We start from the raw sequence: 17,325 nt of genomic DNA, 5'->3' as shown, positions 1-17,325 counted from the left end.
TCAGATAGAACTCGGACAAGGGACCAGGCACGAATTGCCTATTGGGTTTGTCGAGCGGGCTTGGGCCCACTCAATTGCCCTACTTTAGGTTATGGGCTGGAGCAGTTTTCTTGAATTTTTGGGCAATAATTGCCTAGTTGCTCAACTTTTGGGCATGGGCTGGACATGCTCTAACATTCCGTTTGTCTCTTCTTCTTTTCTTTTAAGTTTAATGAAGAAAGATTAGGTGAGATTAACTGATCGGCAATTTAAATGCAATTATTGTGTGTATAAAGCTAGTTGCGTACCTATTAATGAAGAAAGATTAACTCATCGGTAATTTAAACGCAATTATTGTGTGTATAAAGCTAGTTGCGGTGATAATTGAGGTCATTAATTAATTTAATTTTATTATCTAAACTACATATGAATAGAATTCTCTTTGTCAATCAAAAGAGGGTGAAAAAACTATTTAATCTTCTATTACAATAAAAAAAGTTAAGGGCAGTAACGTAACTTACAAACCTAAATTTGTTTTTGTTTTGTTTAAGCATCACTTAGAGGTGATTTGAACATCTCTAATATAAAAAAATTAAAAATAAAAAGACCTCTTTCTCCCCAGTCCCACATTATCTCTCATCCTCTCTGTTTTAATTTAAAAAACAAAAGTAAAAAATTTCAGGCACTTTGTGTTGTGTGTGTGCATAAACTAGTATTCATTAAACAAGTGCCAAATACAAATTTGGATTACATTTGAGCCCCATGGAGGAGTGTTGCAGAAGTAGAGATGATAAATTAAAATCCCCACCAGTGAGCAAATAAAATTACAGACAATAAATTTGAACCAATGTAAATTTGAACATCATTAATGCAGGCTAAAGACGTATCAAGATTCAAGAGTTAAACATGATCATAAATACATGAGATATGCTGATACTCAAGTTCTTGGCCGATTTAAGGCATATTTGGTGAGGGCAATAATGTCAAATGATACGATACCTTGTGTTAAATTACAGTAATATAACGAAAATATAAAATCATATCGTACATGATATGATAGTGATTAAAGTAAAATGTAAGAAAATGACTTACAAAGTGTTAAATTGTTAATCACAATTAACAATTTTGGCCCGGCCCCGGCAAATGGATTTAACTCAAAAACACCACATGGATAGACCAGCTGATATCATCTTGTACAGTTTCAACCCTCCATCCACTATCTAGTTACAAGTTTAACGTACGTAGGAGCTACTTTTCAAGTGACACAAAAATTTGGAGACAAGTTACTACGATCAAAATCATTCATAGGCTCACTCTTGCTCCCTCCATTTCCCGGTTTGCTCCTCCTATGTGCCTCTCCTCCCCTTTCACCGTCTCTTCTGTTCGGGTCTCTCTTCATGGGGGTAGTTCCAAAGGTTCCCTTGGGAGCCTCATAAAGAGTCACACCACCTTCTCCACTTTGAAGTTCATGGTTTCCTGCTGTCTGAAGAGACTCGAGCAATTCAACCACCTGGCTCATAAGGGGCCTCCCTTTCGGGTTTTGGCTAAGGCATTGATATGCCAGATGGGCCACCTTCATTGCTGTTTTAAGTGAGTACTGCCCTTCCAGTCTAGGGTCTACGATCCTCAGAAGTTTCTTATTATGGTTTAAGAGTGGGCGAGCCCACTCAACCAGGTTGTGTTCTTGCCCGGGTCTGCTCTTGTCCATTGCTCTCCTTCCAAGGAGCAGCTCAAGTAGTACCACTCCAAATCCATAAACATCACTTCGAGCGGTTAAATGCCCTGTTTGGATCAAGTTAATACTTAGTCATGACTCATGATATACTATCATGTAAATATTACCAACAATAAGGAATTATGTCATATTTCTTGTTATAAGGTATAATGCTATGAAAACCAAGTTGAGATAGGCTTGAAACAGATATTGTTTCATCTACATAAGCATTCATACAATAGCACTGACTCATCAATTTTATGTATATGGAGAGAGAACACAAGAGTGAGGAAGAGAGAAACGGGATTCTTCTTATCGATATTCAAATATGACTTTCTTTTAAGTTTTTCCTTCAAACCATGATGAAAACCACTGCATATGATGCGATTTTAGTCAACCAAGTGTAACAATGAAGGACTACAAAGATGCCCTGAGAAACCACTGCAATAATCGTCTGTTTCCATCAAGAAAAGAATAATGTTTTATCATATAAATCGGTGGCATGAAACCACTCACCAGTCATAACATACTCGGGAGCAGCATATCCATACGTGCCCATCACTCGTGTTGAAACATGGGTTTGGTCTCCCATTGGCCCTTCCTTTGCAAGGCCAAAGTCTGACAACTTTGCATTAAAATCCTGCATATTATCATTTAATTTCAGTAAAAACAACCAGCATAATTTAATCACAAGAAATCACTCATTTTCCTAGTCATGCATAATTGTATTCAATCATAAAATACCACTCTTCGTTTGCCAGAAATTGATAAAGAATCATGACAATTAGTGTCCATGTGGAGTTTATCTTCTGGTTTGGGTTTCATTGGAAAATTATTTTCTTTTAAATTTTTCCAAATGCACCTCAAGTTAGATGCTCAACAGTTATGAACACAATGTAAAAGATAACAATGAGAAGACAACTAACCCCATCCAACAAGATATTTGAAGTCTTGAAGTCGCGGTAAATGATTGGTCTCTCTGCACCATGAAGAAAAGCAAGCCCTTTTGCGGCATCTAAAGCAATCTTCATTCTTCTTGACCATGTAAGCGTACAGCCCACTCCTTCGACCCAAAACAAAAGAGATGATTATGACATTAAGCAAATGAGGCACAATGTTCTATCGATGGTATTCAAAATTGAACACAATATCCAGTAAGTTCTTCACGTGTCAACGGTATCAAATAGAACACCCAATCGAATATTTATAATACAGTAATTTTGAGATATCTTAGCAGTTGGTGGATCAATGTGCAGTTTGGAGAAGATTAATATTTTCAATACACTTCCTGCAGCATACTTGGTATAAGCAATGATCCATAACATTCCAGATGTTGAACAAATGGAAACATTTCCGGTCACAAAACACTTGTTCACATCTAATAAATGTCATTTCATGGCCAACATAAAAATAAAGGAGGATGAAAAAGTGTCAATCTCCATTCACAGGTTTTAAGTTTACAAGTATTTTGAAGTGAAACAAATATGTAAAATGAAGAATATAAGAAGAAAATAAGTATTAGCATAAGAGAAAATTGGAGCTTTGGTCCCTGAACTAAAAATCCATGACTATTGGTCCCTGAACTTGTTATAATGTGAAGCAATGGTCCTTTTGGCTAACTCCGTAAGAAAGGGTTTTGAAAGGACAAAAAATGTAGATGTTCTAACAAAGTTAGCTAAAAGGATCATTGCTCCACATTATTACAAAGGGAGCAAAACTCACAAACTTTTAGTTTAGGGACAAAAGCTCCAGTTGGACTAAAGTTCAAGGACCATTGCTCCAATTACCTCCTTAGCATAAAGATAAGAAGAAAATGATACGAGTCAAACTCAACAATTGACTTTTAACATTATTAAGAGCGTGAAAGACATTTAATTCTAGAAGCCCACCTAAAAGAGTGTGGGAAAGCCAATGAAAGATAGAATAAAGACTACCCAAAAAGGAAAGACAAGAATACAAGAAATACTAAAAGGTGGTACATGATATGTTGAAGCATAGGGATTAGGGATGAAAAAAACTGAGAAATAGATGGCATAAGACATCATTTCCTCAACATCCCACGAAATTTTGATGGCATAAGACACTTACTGCGAAAAAGATGTTTTTCCAGGCTGCCACTTGCCATGTATTCATAGACCAGTAGCCGATGGTCATCCTCACAGCAGTACCCAATCAGCTTCACAAGATTAGGGTTACTCAGCTGTCCCAGATAGTTAACTTCTGCCTGCAAGACCAACAATCAATGAAAAAAGGACCAAATTTTGTTTTTGTTTTATGCATATAAAAAATGTTAATAGAAATCAGATGATAAAGTCTCTCAGTGGTTTCCAACATTCCTGTCCACTGAACTAGGAATTGTTGAAAGAATGATACCTGTTTAAGCGAGAATATCATCTACTGTATTCATTTCTAAAGCCAATTCACAGGCCATGACTTTTCATATTTTTCTCTCCTTGAGAAGATCCTTGCAATACAAATTTAAAATAAACTTCTCTCGCTTATATCTATCTTTGATTTTACCCCAAATAGCCAATTCACTATTAAGAAAAACACGCAACACGCCATACATGTTTCATTTTTTTGCTCCAAAAATAACTTTTGGGAATAACCAATTCTAAAACATGCTAGATTAAATTCATTCCGATAGTAAAGGTGTGTACTATCCTACCATGACCACGAAATGAGAAGTGGAAGGGAAATGGGGACTGCTTGGGAGAATGTTAATGTGCACTGCAACTTGTATGAATGATATGGAAACCACGTATAAAACCTTTGACTTGCACCACTTCAAAAATTGACTACAGTAAAGACTCATTTCTCAGAAATTAAATAAGATAAAAGGGTAAGATAAGTCAAATACCAGCCATTCCCTATCACCTTGGTACCCTTCTCGATTAAGCTCCTTGATGGCAACTTGCGTGGTCTTGTATCCAGCCCTCACGGTGTCATCAATAACCCCTTTATATACAACTCCAAACCCACCCTCACCAAGAATTAGATCTGGCCGGTAACGTTTTGTGGCCAAACTCATCTCATCGTAAGTAAAGATGCTGACATTGATATATCCGGGGCTTTGGCGAAGGTCTTTGACATTCTTGGAAGCCAAAGGAGTGGTGTTTGATGATGTTCTACGAGGAGTTTGAGATACAACAGAGTCACCTCGTACTTGATTTGAATTTTTTCGCAAGAAGAGAAAAGTGATTCTATCAGTTACCCAATATTTCCGAAAAATCCACATCACTAATTTTGTTGAACATTATACTAACATAGAAAGAATGGTATTTCTGGTTTCTTCTCAGCAAATTCATCTCTAACAGTTGTTTTGTATATCCAATAAGAGAAACAACAACAACAGAGCCTTATCCCACTAAGTGGGGTTGGCTGTATGAATCCTAGAACAACAACAACACATCACCAATAGAAACGATCGAAAATTTTGAAACATGGAAAGTGAAGAACAAATCGTTTTGGCCGCAGAAAATGCAGAGAATGAACCTTAAATACACTTCACGTATATCAGAACCGTACTCAAGAAGTAAACTTACTTTCATGTGACAAAATACTTACGACTTCTAAAGGACACACGAAAAAGGAAACCACAATCAACTCTAACATGAAAATCCTATGATGTTTCATCAAAAAAGTATCCACTAACTTCACTAAACGCTTCAAATCCGTTCACCTCGTTAGAAAATGCGACAAATGACAAAAACTAAAAACCAAAAACTTTGTTTCTTAAAAAACCAAATTTATAAAAATGCAAGAAGACCCAAAATTTTCCCTGCCATTGTGTCATGCATTTCCAGGAGACCAAAAAGATCCCCCAAAAAATTAATATGGTAATTAAAATAAAAAAGTTGAAAAACTGCAAAATGCATCTAAAGGCAGCAAGCAACATTATCCATTTTCCATGTTTTTTTACAGAAATAAATGTGAAATTAAATTGTATGATGCAATAAATAATACCTTGAGGACTGGCGTGTGTATAATTGGAATGCTGGTCCTTTTCAGAACTGAAACAAATCCCCATGAATCTGAAAACCAAGCCCGTGTCCGCACCCGAATCCGGTTTTACATGTCAACCCGTTCCCTTCCTCCAACTATTACCATTGACAACTGAAAAGCTTCAATGACCCACATACATATCTAATGTGGGTTCATCTATCAATTGTCAATGTGGGGTTGGAATTCGGGTCCGGATTGGATCTGGGTCGGAGCACAAGTACGAACTTTCCGATGTGGGTTCGCCGGGAAACGAAGATAGACTTTGTGCCCTTTTTTTTTGTGTGTTTTGGTTTGTTTTTCTTGGGCCACCAGAAAGCCACTCAAAGGATGAAGAAAGGAGAAGATAAATATAGGGAGGAGAGAGAAAGCGGTGAAAAAGGGGAGGGAGAGAGAGAGAGAGAGGGTAAGTTATTTTTTGAAGAGAGAGAAAGATTTGGTCCTTATTTGTCAAGCTTGGAGGGCATTGGGGCGAAGAAAGCGCCAAACCAGACGTACTCCGAATTGCTTCAATCTCTAAAAACAATGGCTTTTCTGGTCGGTCTGTCTCCTTTCCTTTCTCAGAATTCTCTCTCTCTCTCTCTCTCTCTCTCTCTCTCTCTCTCTCTCTCTCTCTCTCTCCAAATCTTAAATCCGAGTTGGGGTTTTTTGTCAATCGAAATTCAAAGATGGATTGTGTGTTTTTTTTTCTTTTGGGGTTATTTGTTTTAGTCCAATTCATTCAACCACTGCAATGTTCTGTCACTTTGTTTTGTGTTTTGCCAAGTCTTCGACAACAGCGTACCAGTCTCGTTGAATTGACCCAAAAGACTAGATTGAAAAGCCCTAAACGTCTCTATTTTTGGTGTGGAAAATATACACTAATTTTCGTTTTTTATAACACTAAAGACGTTGTCTTGGTTATCATATTAATCACCAGATAATTAAAATATCATGACAATTCCTTTTGATTTAAGATAAAATGTGAAGTGTAAATTGATTCATATTTTAATCTTAAACATTGATTAACAAATCCAACAGTATAGGATTTTGAATCGTTAACCGCCAAATGACTAGGAAAACGGAACTTTTAAGAGGAGGCACCCACTTAGGATGAGCCTACAAGAATCCGACAAGGTACTATGCCACTTTCTTGTTCTTTTGGCGTGAAGTATTTGTTTCGCATATTCCTCTTACCTGTTTGCTTTAATCCACTTTAGGTGCGACGTGTCCTTGTTTTTATGAGTTGTAAAATCGATGGTGTACAAAATGGTAATAAGCCAATAACCCTGTCATTTATGATTCAATCATACGTGATTCAAGGACATTCGAAGAAAATCCTCAATCACCATCATAAACAAAAGAAAGTGTAATATTCTTACATTTATGCTACTAACCTTTTTTCTTAAATAATTAGTTAATACTTTCGTCATAGTCCATCATTTCAGAAGTTAGAAAGACTCACATAAATATTTTAGCCTTTTTTTGACCGATATATAATTCATTAGGGCCAAGTTGTTCTATGTGAAATACGAGCTTGAAATTCTCTAATTGCTCAAACAATCTATCTACTATTTATTACACTACTCACTTATAAAAGAAGAGATCATATTTTCTACCAAGTTTTAACAAAATTTACTAATTAATGCATTATGAGCTGAACATGCATAACCAGACAGGTCGCGAGTGCGCCAGATGGTTGTCATGGGTATTGAATCATTGATTTTTGACCAGCAAAAACATAACGCGTTTAGCATGCAACAAAGACACCCTAGGAAGATTTTGACACCCCACCAATGAATTCACGGGCAGGCATCCTCTACTAATTTGGGCCAATGGATTTATAGAAGGGCCAAACCCGACCCAAATACCCAAAACCCATTTACCAAATCATCACTGACGAGTGAAGATGGGTAGCGAGTTGAGAATTCTGATTTTCAGCCTCCCTCGCGCTCCGACTCAGAAAGCTTCAATCTTGCAAAAATGGCCGACGAAGCCAACCGAGCTGTAAGTCCCCTCTGTCTCTCGATCTCTTTCGATTTTCAGCTGTATCTTGCTCGCTTCTACTTACCAGAACAATCAAATTTTTGCAGGCGTTCATGGAGATTCAAGGCCGCATGATTGAGCTTACTGCGAAATTGAAGCAGGTTTTTTTTCATCCGTATTATTTTTAATTAATAAATCATAAACACACGGTGAAAATTGAACTTATTGGTTGAGAATTGAGGTGGGTTTCAGGTGCAGACGCAGATGCGGAACAAAGAAGGAGAAAAGAAGCGTGCTTTTCTGACCCTGGAGGAGCTGCGGCCTTTATCTGATGATTCAAATACTTACAAATCTATAGGTACTTCATTTCAATCAACCCATTTTCTCTGTTCTCAGTCTTAATTTGGGGAAAAAAAGTTGATCCGGTCCTTTTGGGTTCTGATATTTAAATTTGATAGTGCTTTTAGGGTTTAAATTTGATGAATTTTGTTGGGTTTAATCTGTTTTGCAGGGAGAACGTGAGTTTCGTTGCCGGTTTTAAACATAAAATTAGATGGAGTAGTTCGGGTCTTGTTGTTGATTTGGGTGCTGTCTGATATACTCTCTGATGATACATTCTGTTACTTTATGGTGGGCAGGTTTGTTTTAGAGCCGAAGTCGGTGTTGGTGAATGAACAGGAACAAAAGCTCAAGGATAGTGAGAGTGCAATAGCCTCGCTCCAGGTATATCTTTGCTTTCATTTGAATAATAATGGCCCCTTTTCTTCCTCTATAGTGTGTTTGCACCTTTTGTTTTGTTTCGTTTGGTGAGAGAGAAAAGTTCAATTAACCTTTTAGAGAATGCCAGTGTTTAGGTATCAATAAATTAGACCCCGTTCAAACCTTAACCCAGAGTGCACAAGAATTATATTACAAAGTTCCAGATACAAATCACAATATTCAACTCGAGACCTTTGGTAACAATTGCTAGTATATAAGCTAAATCCAAAAGCTCAACCTAAAACAAACTATTAGTTATCCATTGACCAATAATCATAGCTGGACTGTTGTACAAACCAATATCCAATACAGAGATGCCATTTGGCATCCTAACACAATAGAATCAATACTTGCTGAAATTTGTTTTCATTTTAAAATATGAAATTTGCCATCATAATGTATATGAACTTGAAGGACTTGCGTCACCTCATTGGTAGTCCCCATTTACGAACTTGTTTTACCTTGCAAAGTTTTCTACATTGTGCACGTCTTTCTTGAAGACTTCTTTCTGCATTACCCTGACTCCACATACAATTTGTCTTCCTTATGTAAAGACAGATAACAACATCCATTTTGTGCAAAGGTTCATCATATTGTTAATTTTTCTTCCGCTCAAATGGCCACATGTAAATGTGGTGCGGTTCTGATTGTGCTATTTCAATTCTGTTAAGATTGAAAGATACGGTAGTTTATGATTTTATGCATGCCAAGTTGATAATATCCCATAATCCTGAATGTCTAATTTCTCGTAACTTTCGTTTTATGCTGTTACTTAGTTTCAGACTCAGTTCAGTCTGTCTAAAAAGTTGAAACATGAGTAAGTAAAATGCTTAAATGAAGCTCTGACCATCTTTATAGGGCACTTTATTACTCATGACAGCTAATAGAACACGGAGGCAATAACTAGGAAAGAATGAGAATGTCATTCTAATTAGTGTGTCAATTTACGAAAATTTGTCAATGGCTAAGACGTGGGTCATCTCCTGGGAGGCTTTGTTGTTTTCAGAAGGTGAAGATTAAGCAATGAGCCTTTGTTGTTTCTAGAAGGTGAAAAATTAAGCAAGTTTTCCTGAAGATGTAGTGACTTGTTGGTTGACATTTAGCTAGCGAACAGCAACCATGCTGGAGTAATAGTATAAACTAGTGTACAAATTTTTCTTATCACGTTCATGAATTACAGTATGGATGATCCCAAATTGTGCATTTCTTTGTTTGCCGAAAACATTTTCTTTTGGAAGGCGCAAAAGAGCAAGAACATGGAAGCTATTGAGTGGGAGGCACAGAAAGAAAAAAACAAATGATTACTGAAAGTTATAGAGGAGAGGAAGCGGAGGGTTTGTGGGGATAAGTGTGTTATTGGGATTGCCATAGGCTTCAATTTCTTTTGTATTTCAGGATTTATATCTTTCCATTCGTGCGGATTAGAAGTTTGCAAACTCTTTTCTTGCTATTACCCATCTTCTGGACTTTTTTGGAATTAAATTGTTTCTTTCCTGCTCTGGACAGACTTCAAAGGAATACATCGAGAAACAGGTTGCAGAGGTGGAGAGCAACCTGAGGGAGCTATTGAACCAAGATCCCGGTCTTGCTCGCCAGATAATGTCCATGACTGTAATGTAACTTTTAAATTCGTGAAACTTTTCTGCAGTGATTTTGTTTTCCATTCGGAACAAAACAAGAAATTTGTAGTATTTATTTGTTTTCCTCTCAGCTTGCCTCCTTTTCATAATATAAACGTAGTGTTTTCATATATTGTCATGGATGATAGGCGACATTTGATAGATGAAGCAGCTTATGCAAGTTATTTGTATTTACGTGAGCAAGTTAACAAATTCTCTGCCAAAACTTGTTCGTAGTCGAGATCAAACTTCCAAGGAAAAACAGAAAGACGAACAAAATTTGGGAAACAACCCTTAGTTTCATGTTATGCGCCCTCCAAATTTAATCCTTGTCCCACGGATAGCATTTATCGTAGTTTTTGTTGTCTTGGTTGCACCTGCACGGGCCTAAAGTTGTGATCATCCATGTACAATGCCTGCAATCATCCCTTTTGTGTACGAAAATGTCGAACCGACGAAATTGGCCACTCCATCGAAAGCTGCAATAGAATCGTGTAGTCCTCCAATAGTTAGGCCTGAAACGAAACTCGAAGCTGCCTCCGGGGCGAAGAGAGTGCAAGCCTAGATCATCGTTCTTGGATCTACAACGAACGTTAAGATCTGTCCGCGGACTCAAACCGTTGATCATTTTAACATCCGTTGGAACCCAGAAAGTAGCACCCTGACAGATTGTGGGGAATGCGAAAATCAACAAAATTGTCAATGTCTTCATATCTGTGTATTTTGGATGTGCGAGAGAAGCATTGAGTTTGAGGGATGCCTAAAAATTTATGTATAAAAGGAAATAGAGGGCTGGATTATCTAAAAATGCTTTTAAGGTACCATTAACAGCAAAAGTTACATATGGCTATGGGAACAATTGTTCTTCCTGTACATGGTTGATGCCGTGCCATTTAAGGCTGATTTGGTTTTGATGTGCTTTGAAAAAAAAAAAAAAACTACTTTTGCTGTGTTATGAGAATAAACAGCTGTGAGAGGACAGAAGAGAGACATGGAGGAGTCGGCGACGAAGTCGACGAGTATAATGTATCATTTATTTAATTGCTAAAGGCCATTTTGGGTATTGGAAAATTTCATTAAAGGCCTCAACGCCTCTTGCGAAATCGGTTTGCGCAGAAGCTGGGCAAGCAAAAAAAAGTCGGTTTTTCAAAGCTGTGTTTTGCAACTTCGTGTTTTTGGCCCTTTTTTTTCATCCAAAATTGTGAAAAAAAGCTGAAGTTGAATGTTTACCAAATTTTTTGATACCCGCTTTTTTCAAAAGCACCTCAGTACTAGGGGTGGGCACGGTTTGGTTCGGTGCGGTTTTAAGTGAAACCGAAATCGAAATCGAAATTTTTTACGGTTTGGTTCGGTTCGGTGCGGTTTCAAACGGTTTCGGTTTGGTTTTTAAGAAAAAATGTACAATTTGTAATTTAACATATTAATAAGCATTTCCCAATAGCAATAGGAAAAAGACATTTGTTATGTAAACAATTAGCATGTTACATGCAGTTGTGATGTTAAAACATGTTTGTGCAACAAAAGGGTGTCCCTTACAATGTTTATCATAAAACAAGTTGAATAAATTTGAATTTCATTAAACGTGAGCGAAACTTTGATACTAGAATATGTGATATCATGCTTCAAATGAGTGGATTTCATTAGATCATTGTTTGACTCTTGATAACAAAATTAGTCCACCCTTGTACATATGTGTGTGTGATGGTATAAAATAACAAAGGTCCTTCAAGTTAATGAACGAAAGAAAGTGATGAATGATGATATTCTAGTGTGGTTCAGTCTCATACTAAGTGTATGGATTCTAACAAACAACCAATTAAAACATGAAATATAATATGGACATTTAATTAAATGTTTATTAATATTTGCGGTGTGGTTCGGTTTCGGTGCGGTTTTCAAAAGCTAAAATCAAAACCAAACCGTTTTCTATATTGCGGTTTGGTTTCAAAACCGCAAAACCAAACCGTTCGGTGCGATTCGATTTGGTTCGTGTTTCGGTTTCGGTTTTCGGTTTTAAGTGCCCACCCATACTCAGTACCAAACCAGGGCTTAGACAAGTTATTTTAGGTAAGAAATGCACTAGCATGGTTTTTTTAAGAAGAAATTATGAGAATGGACATTAACTCACTACGTTATGGGTTAAAATCATCTTTACAAAATATAAAAAATCAACAAAATATAAATAGTTAAATTCAAAAGGACTTTATAATTACTAAAAATCTTTGGAAGTACTACTAGAAGCAACCAAACCTCATAAGAGCATCTCCGAAAGTCTATAAAATTTTGTTACTTAAGTGAACAATGCCAAACTATCTTTCTCATTAAAATGCCAAACTTGTAGGCCTATTTAACTAAAGAATTGTACAGAGAGAGGAAAATGGACGGCAAACAGAGAGAAAAGAGAAATAGGTGAATTTTGTGGTCGTGTTTTCTCACCTCATTGTGTCTTTATTCATAGTAATAGGGAAGGTAAATTCCTCACCCTATAGGTATTACAACTGAAATAGGACACTATCTGAAAGATACTATAGAATCCTAGTAGGATTTACACAAATACATCCCTACTAAATTAGGACTATAACACTCCCCCTTGAGTATGCAAATATTGAAACAAAACGTTGCATCGAGTCATCCACAGTGAAGTAAGTTCAGTCGATAGAGTCGTTGGCACAATGAGCAAATGTCTCAAATTAATGGAAGAATGCATTGGTAGTAATACTCACAAAACCTCGCTATGATAAAACCCAATATGGGAGATAGCCCATAGTCTAAGGTGACAAGTGAGAAATTACAATAAGTCAAAACTATACTCTTCTGGACACAATTAGAAAGCTCACAAAGGTATGACCAGCCTAAGGTGGGTGTCACGTTAAAATCTAGTTAGGTAGCAAAAACCCAATGAGAAAATTACTCCTAATCATAGGAAAAAAGAGTAAAAGAAAGGTGGTAGACTTGTAAGAAGGTTGACCACATAAGAGTGAACCGAAAAGCTCAGCTTTGAAGAGATTAAAATTTTACTTTTTCCCCAGTTATCATCTTGGGACATGTTCCCTCTTCAACTCAGCACTTTATAGGTAGGCATTTTTATTGAGAATTAAGGTAACCATTTTTTTATAAAAGTAGCCAAGCTCTCACAAATAGAACATAAAGATTTAGTGAGTATACTTATGGATACTCTCCTTGAGTTTGACAAAACTTCCAAACAAGAACTAGAAGCTTCTGGAAGGTTGACTTCGGTAGTGACTTCGTGAAGAAGTTGGCAAGATTGTCTGGAATCAGATTGTTTGACTTCAATCTCCTGATGATTTGTTGATGTGATGTAGACACAATATACTTGGTGTTGAGTTGTTGATGTATCATGTCTTGTCTGGTCGATATATGCAGCATACGTTTCATGGATCGTTGTTGAGACTCAACAATGAATGGAAAACCGTAGGTACTTTGAATATGCTCAATATGAGCTCTCAACCACTTCTCTTACGATGTAGTGAGGTGCGGTGAGTCTTGGAACGATTCAAGATTTTGCAACTAAGTTTTATATCATGGTCCTCCAAGATATTACGGAATCCCTAACGGTAAAGACATAACCATTTGGGAACGTTCCTTGTGCGGGTTTGGTAAGTAACTAGCGTCAACATAACGAGCAAGGCAAGCATTAGTCCGATGATCAGGGGGTTGGATCCACTTGGGATGCGTAAGGATAAGTCTCAATCCATAGCACCTTCAAGGTAGTGGAAAAAAACCTCTTAATGCTAATTGAATGGATGTGGGTATGCGCAGTGCTGGATTTTTACCAATAAATCAACAACGAAAGGATGTCCTATCTAATGTAATGAGCTACGTACAACGAAGCGCAACGTTGAACTCAAATATGAAACTTCGGGTTTCACAACCTCTTCAAGGGTCTCATTTCCATCTAATGTATGGATGATGATGGGCATACTCAAAAGATAACAACTTGGGGGTGTAGTTCGAATGGTGAACTAGAATACCTTCATAACAATGCTTGAACTTTTGGCCAAGGCATAAACAAGTTCTCCTAAGATCCTTCATCTCAAATTCCGTCTTCAGGTACGAGTCAATTTTCTTAAGCTCTTCTAGAGTCTTTGTGATATTCATGTCATCGACATAAACTGCAAGTCTAGCAATTTGGAATATGACCTCTTAATTAACATGCAAGGGCATTAATTCATATCCCTGACTGATCTAATAATCACTTAGATGGTATACGACATTCACCTCTATTGCTTCAATCCGTAAAGTGAACACCTCTTTTGAAATGAGAGGGTGTTTTGTGGTCTAGAACTATTTAAACTAGCCATGTAATTCTTTGAGACCTTACATGTAAATCTTCGTATCAATATCCTAATGGAGAAATGTTAACCTCATTCGTAATGTTGTAGTCAATCACATGACGCTTGAGAAAAACCTTGCGCTATAAGGTGTGGACTACATCGCACTATTTCATCATCTCATTACGCTTCATTTCCCACTAGTAACACTATAGGCTAACTTGAGTAGTGTAGGAATGATAGGTCCAAACACGAATTAAACCTGAATTATAATTTTGGTAGTCCAATCAGTTCGATGTTATCACTAATCAACAGAATGTTGTTTGATATTTTTGCATTTTTTTCTTTTTTTAATGTCAGTAGCTACCATATAAGTGAAACATCACCGATGATAATCTCATTTTAAATTTATATCTCACCCAAACTAGTGTACTAGACCAAGATTCAAGTTTCGGGGATAATCGAGATTAATCTCATGAGATAGAAATGATTAAGACAACGATCATGTATGGATTCGGTTTATGCCGTGTCCTTCCTCTTTTAGGGAAGTGGATCCTACGACCGAGTGATCTGTTGCGCGATAGACAAATTGATTCATTATCAGCCGGTGTATCGGGTCGTTCAACAGGGATGGCCAACCATGCTTCAACGGCGGCATATCCTTCAGGAATGTTAACTCGACGTTCGTTAGGTAAACCTATCCTTGCAAGAATGTTTGTAGTCGGTATATTATCTTGTCACTTTAGGTAGATTACATGAATGTGTCTGGAGTAACATTCTGAAAGCTAGAATACATAACACGTGCTTGATCATACCTGTGCGGTATGAGGATCAAGATGAGACATAATGGACAACGTCTACGTTATATCCTGCTATTCTTCAGGAACGTTGACGTTCTTATCTCCCCTAACGATGGGAAGATTGTCTCATTTAAGTGACAATTTGCAAAATGAGCAGTAAAGAGATCGAATGCAAGGGCTCTAAAGAGCTAATTCAAAGGAGATTCATAATCGACAAAGATTCACATCCTTCTTTGTGGACCCATATTGATACGTCGCGGCAGCGTAACTTGGCACAGAAAATGCACACCCAAATGCGTAAGTATGAAATGTCAGGTTCATAAGTACCCCAAGAACCAGCTGTGATGCCAAAATGGTTGGGTGGAAAAAATGGTTCATAAATACCTAGTAACTAACATAATTGCATACAAGATTGCATAGCCCCTAGACAAAAACCGAAGGCTTGGTACATTCACCAAGGTCTGGGTGACACATCCCGACCTCAATCGAGGCATGCTGGTCGTCACATGAGGATGACGTAGCCATGTGTGCAGTGCAGAAGTGATATTGATATATTAATGAGGGTAAATAAAAACCAACTAGCTATCCTACACTATATAAGTATATAGGTACTAGTAAAGTTGTTTAGAGTGTAGATACGCATATAACTAGAGCATAGGTATCAGAATGCAGTCCAGACAACTAAGTACTGATTATACAGAATATGAAAGAAATCCTACATTGGTGGATGTCTGTCAGAACCGTCGTAGAGTCCTCGTGAGCCACCAACACGAACTTCTATCTAGAACCTGGAGGGGCACAAAATAGAAAGTGTGAGTGGGCAAAAATAAAGCTTTTCAAAACCATTTATCTTTCCAAAAGTAATAACCTCTCACCATAAAACCCGTATAAATTCCCATAAAATATTAATATATACGTATATAAGAATCATGCTCGAGAGTAACGAAAACCAGGGTATGCCATGTCAATCATCTTAATCATGAATAAGTAAGCCAGGTGAAATGAATCAATATAAAATAACCTATCAGTAGGAGTTACCTAACGTGACCTGTACGGCTGAGTCTATAACTCATCAGTCAAATCCTGCACACGAGTCGGAACCACCTAATGTGGTCTGTACGACAAGCTAGGTGTAAATAAATACGCTCAAGCACTACGATCACGTGAAGGCTGTGTGAAGTATCCCAAGTCACATACAAGTTGGAACCACCTAAGGTGGTCTGTACGACAGACTGGCACCTGTTTTGGATCCAAGATGAGCGTGTGGTGTGGGAGGTGAACGATCACGTAAGGCTAGACCCTGGCCTCGGGCGGAACACTAACACCGGGGTGCAGAATGATGAGCACTAAATGTATCTCAACATAACCATACACACTACAACTACTATCATTAATTTATACACAACTACTATCATTAATTTATACTCACCTGTAGCTTACCTGACGCCCGCAGCGTCAAGCAATGATACGCATATCAATACTAATGCATAAACTAAAATATAATGCAATTGACATGACATTTAAAAACGTAAATCCACTTTAAACAGTTTCTAGGAAAAATGTAAAGCATATATATGTATATATAGAAAACCAAAAGCCTACTCGTTGGTATGTAGCAGGGTCGTAACCCCCGAGTCTCACTTAACTACGCTCGTCCTCCAGAAATGTCTCACATATGTGCGAAACAACTAATTTAACATTAATTTGAAGCACATAACCAAAGTCGTGTAATTACTTCTCATACATTGCTCAATTGGAGTGTTTAAATATACCATCATGACTTACTCAACACCACGAGCATCTTCATATTCTTAGAATAATTTGAACTTAACCTGATTTAAGTATAAAGTCTAAATTACAACTAAGTGGACTTAATTCATCTTAAACTTAAGGCCTAAACCAATTAATTAGTTTAGGTCCAATTTGAAAAGAGCTTAAGGGTTGGGCTGGCCCGACATATTATTTAATTTTTTTCTGAAATGGGCTTGAGTTTGGGCTGATCACACAGCCCACGAAATTGGGCCTTCAAAATCTAGGTTCTAATTTACAAACTAAAACAATGGGCTCCTCATTTGGGCTAGGACCAAATTGGCTCAAACAGATTGTGGCGCGCCGGAAAATATGAAGAAGAACACCGGATTTTGGGTGTTCTCGCTGGAAACTTTCCCCGTTCTGGTTTGGGGTCAAAACTCAAC

General features: G+C 37.4%; 2 protein-coding genes across 2 annotated transcripts; one reads left to right on the top strand and one right to left on the bottom strand.

Annotated features, from left to right (window-relative positions):
- Positions 1 to 1,009: 1,009 nt before the first annotated feature.
- On the bottom strand, positions 1,010 to 6,310 carry LOC103424168 (probable serine/threonine-protein kinase PBL17). Its single transcript, XM_008362256.4, has 6 exons — positions 5,660 to 6,310; positions 4,554 to 4,858; positions 3,782 to 3,917; positions 2,620 to 2,756; positions 2,210 to 2,333; positions 1,010 to 1,761 (listed from the first exon to the last, which is right to left on the bottom strand). Exons 1-6 carry the CDS (start codon positions 5,721 to 5,723, stop codon positions 1,235 to 1,237), a joined length of 1,293 nt encoding a protein of 430 aa, XP_008360478.3. The 5' UTR covers positions 5,724 to 6,310; the 3' UTR covers positions 1,010 to 1,234.
- Positions 6,311 to 7,450: 1,140 nt separating this feature from the next.
- On the top strand, positions 7,451 to 10,169 carry LOC103414775 (prefoldin subunit 1-like). Its single transcript, XM_008353147.4, has 6 exons — positions 7,451 to 7,681; positions 7,768 to 7,821; positions 7,913 to 8,018; positions 8,172 to 8,178; positions 8,299 to 8,383; positions 9,926 to 10,169. The coding sequence occupies exons 1-6, from the start codon at positions 7,658 to 7,660 to the stop codon at positions 10,037 to 10,039; spliced, it is 390 nt and encodes a 129-aa protein (XP_008351369.3). The 5' UTR covers positions 7,451 to 7,657; the 3' UTR covers positions 10,040 to 10,169.
- Positions 10,170 to 17,325: the final 7,156 nt, after the last annotated feature.

This window comes from Malus domestica, chromosome 13, assembly GCF_042453785.1.
Source record: "Malus domestica chromosome 13, GDT2T_hap1".
NCBI classification, from domain to species: domain Eukaryota; kingdom Viridiplantae; phylum Streptophyta; class Magnoliopsida; order Rosales; family Rosaceae; genus Malus; species Malus domestica.
The sequence above is the reverse complement of the archived record's forward strand: the minus strand, read 5'-3'. Positions and strand labels throughout refer to the sequence as shown.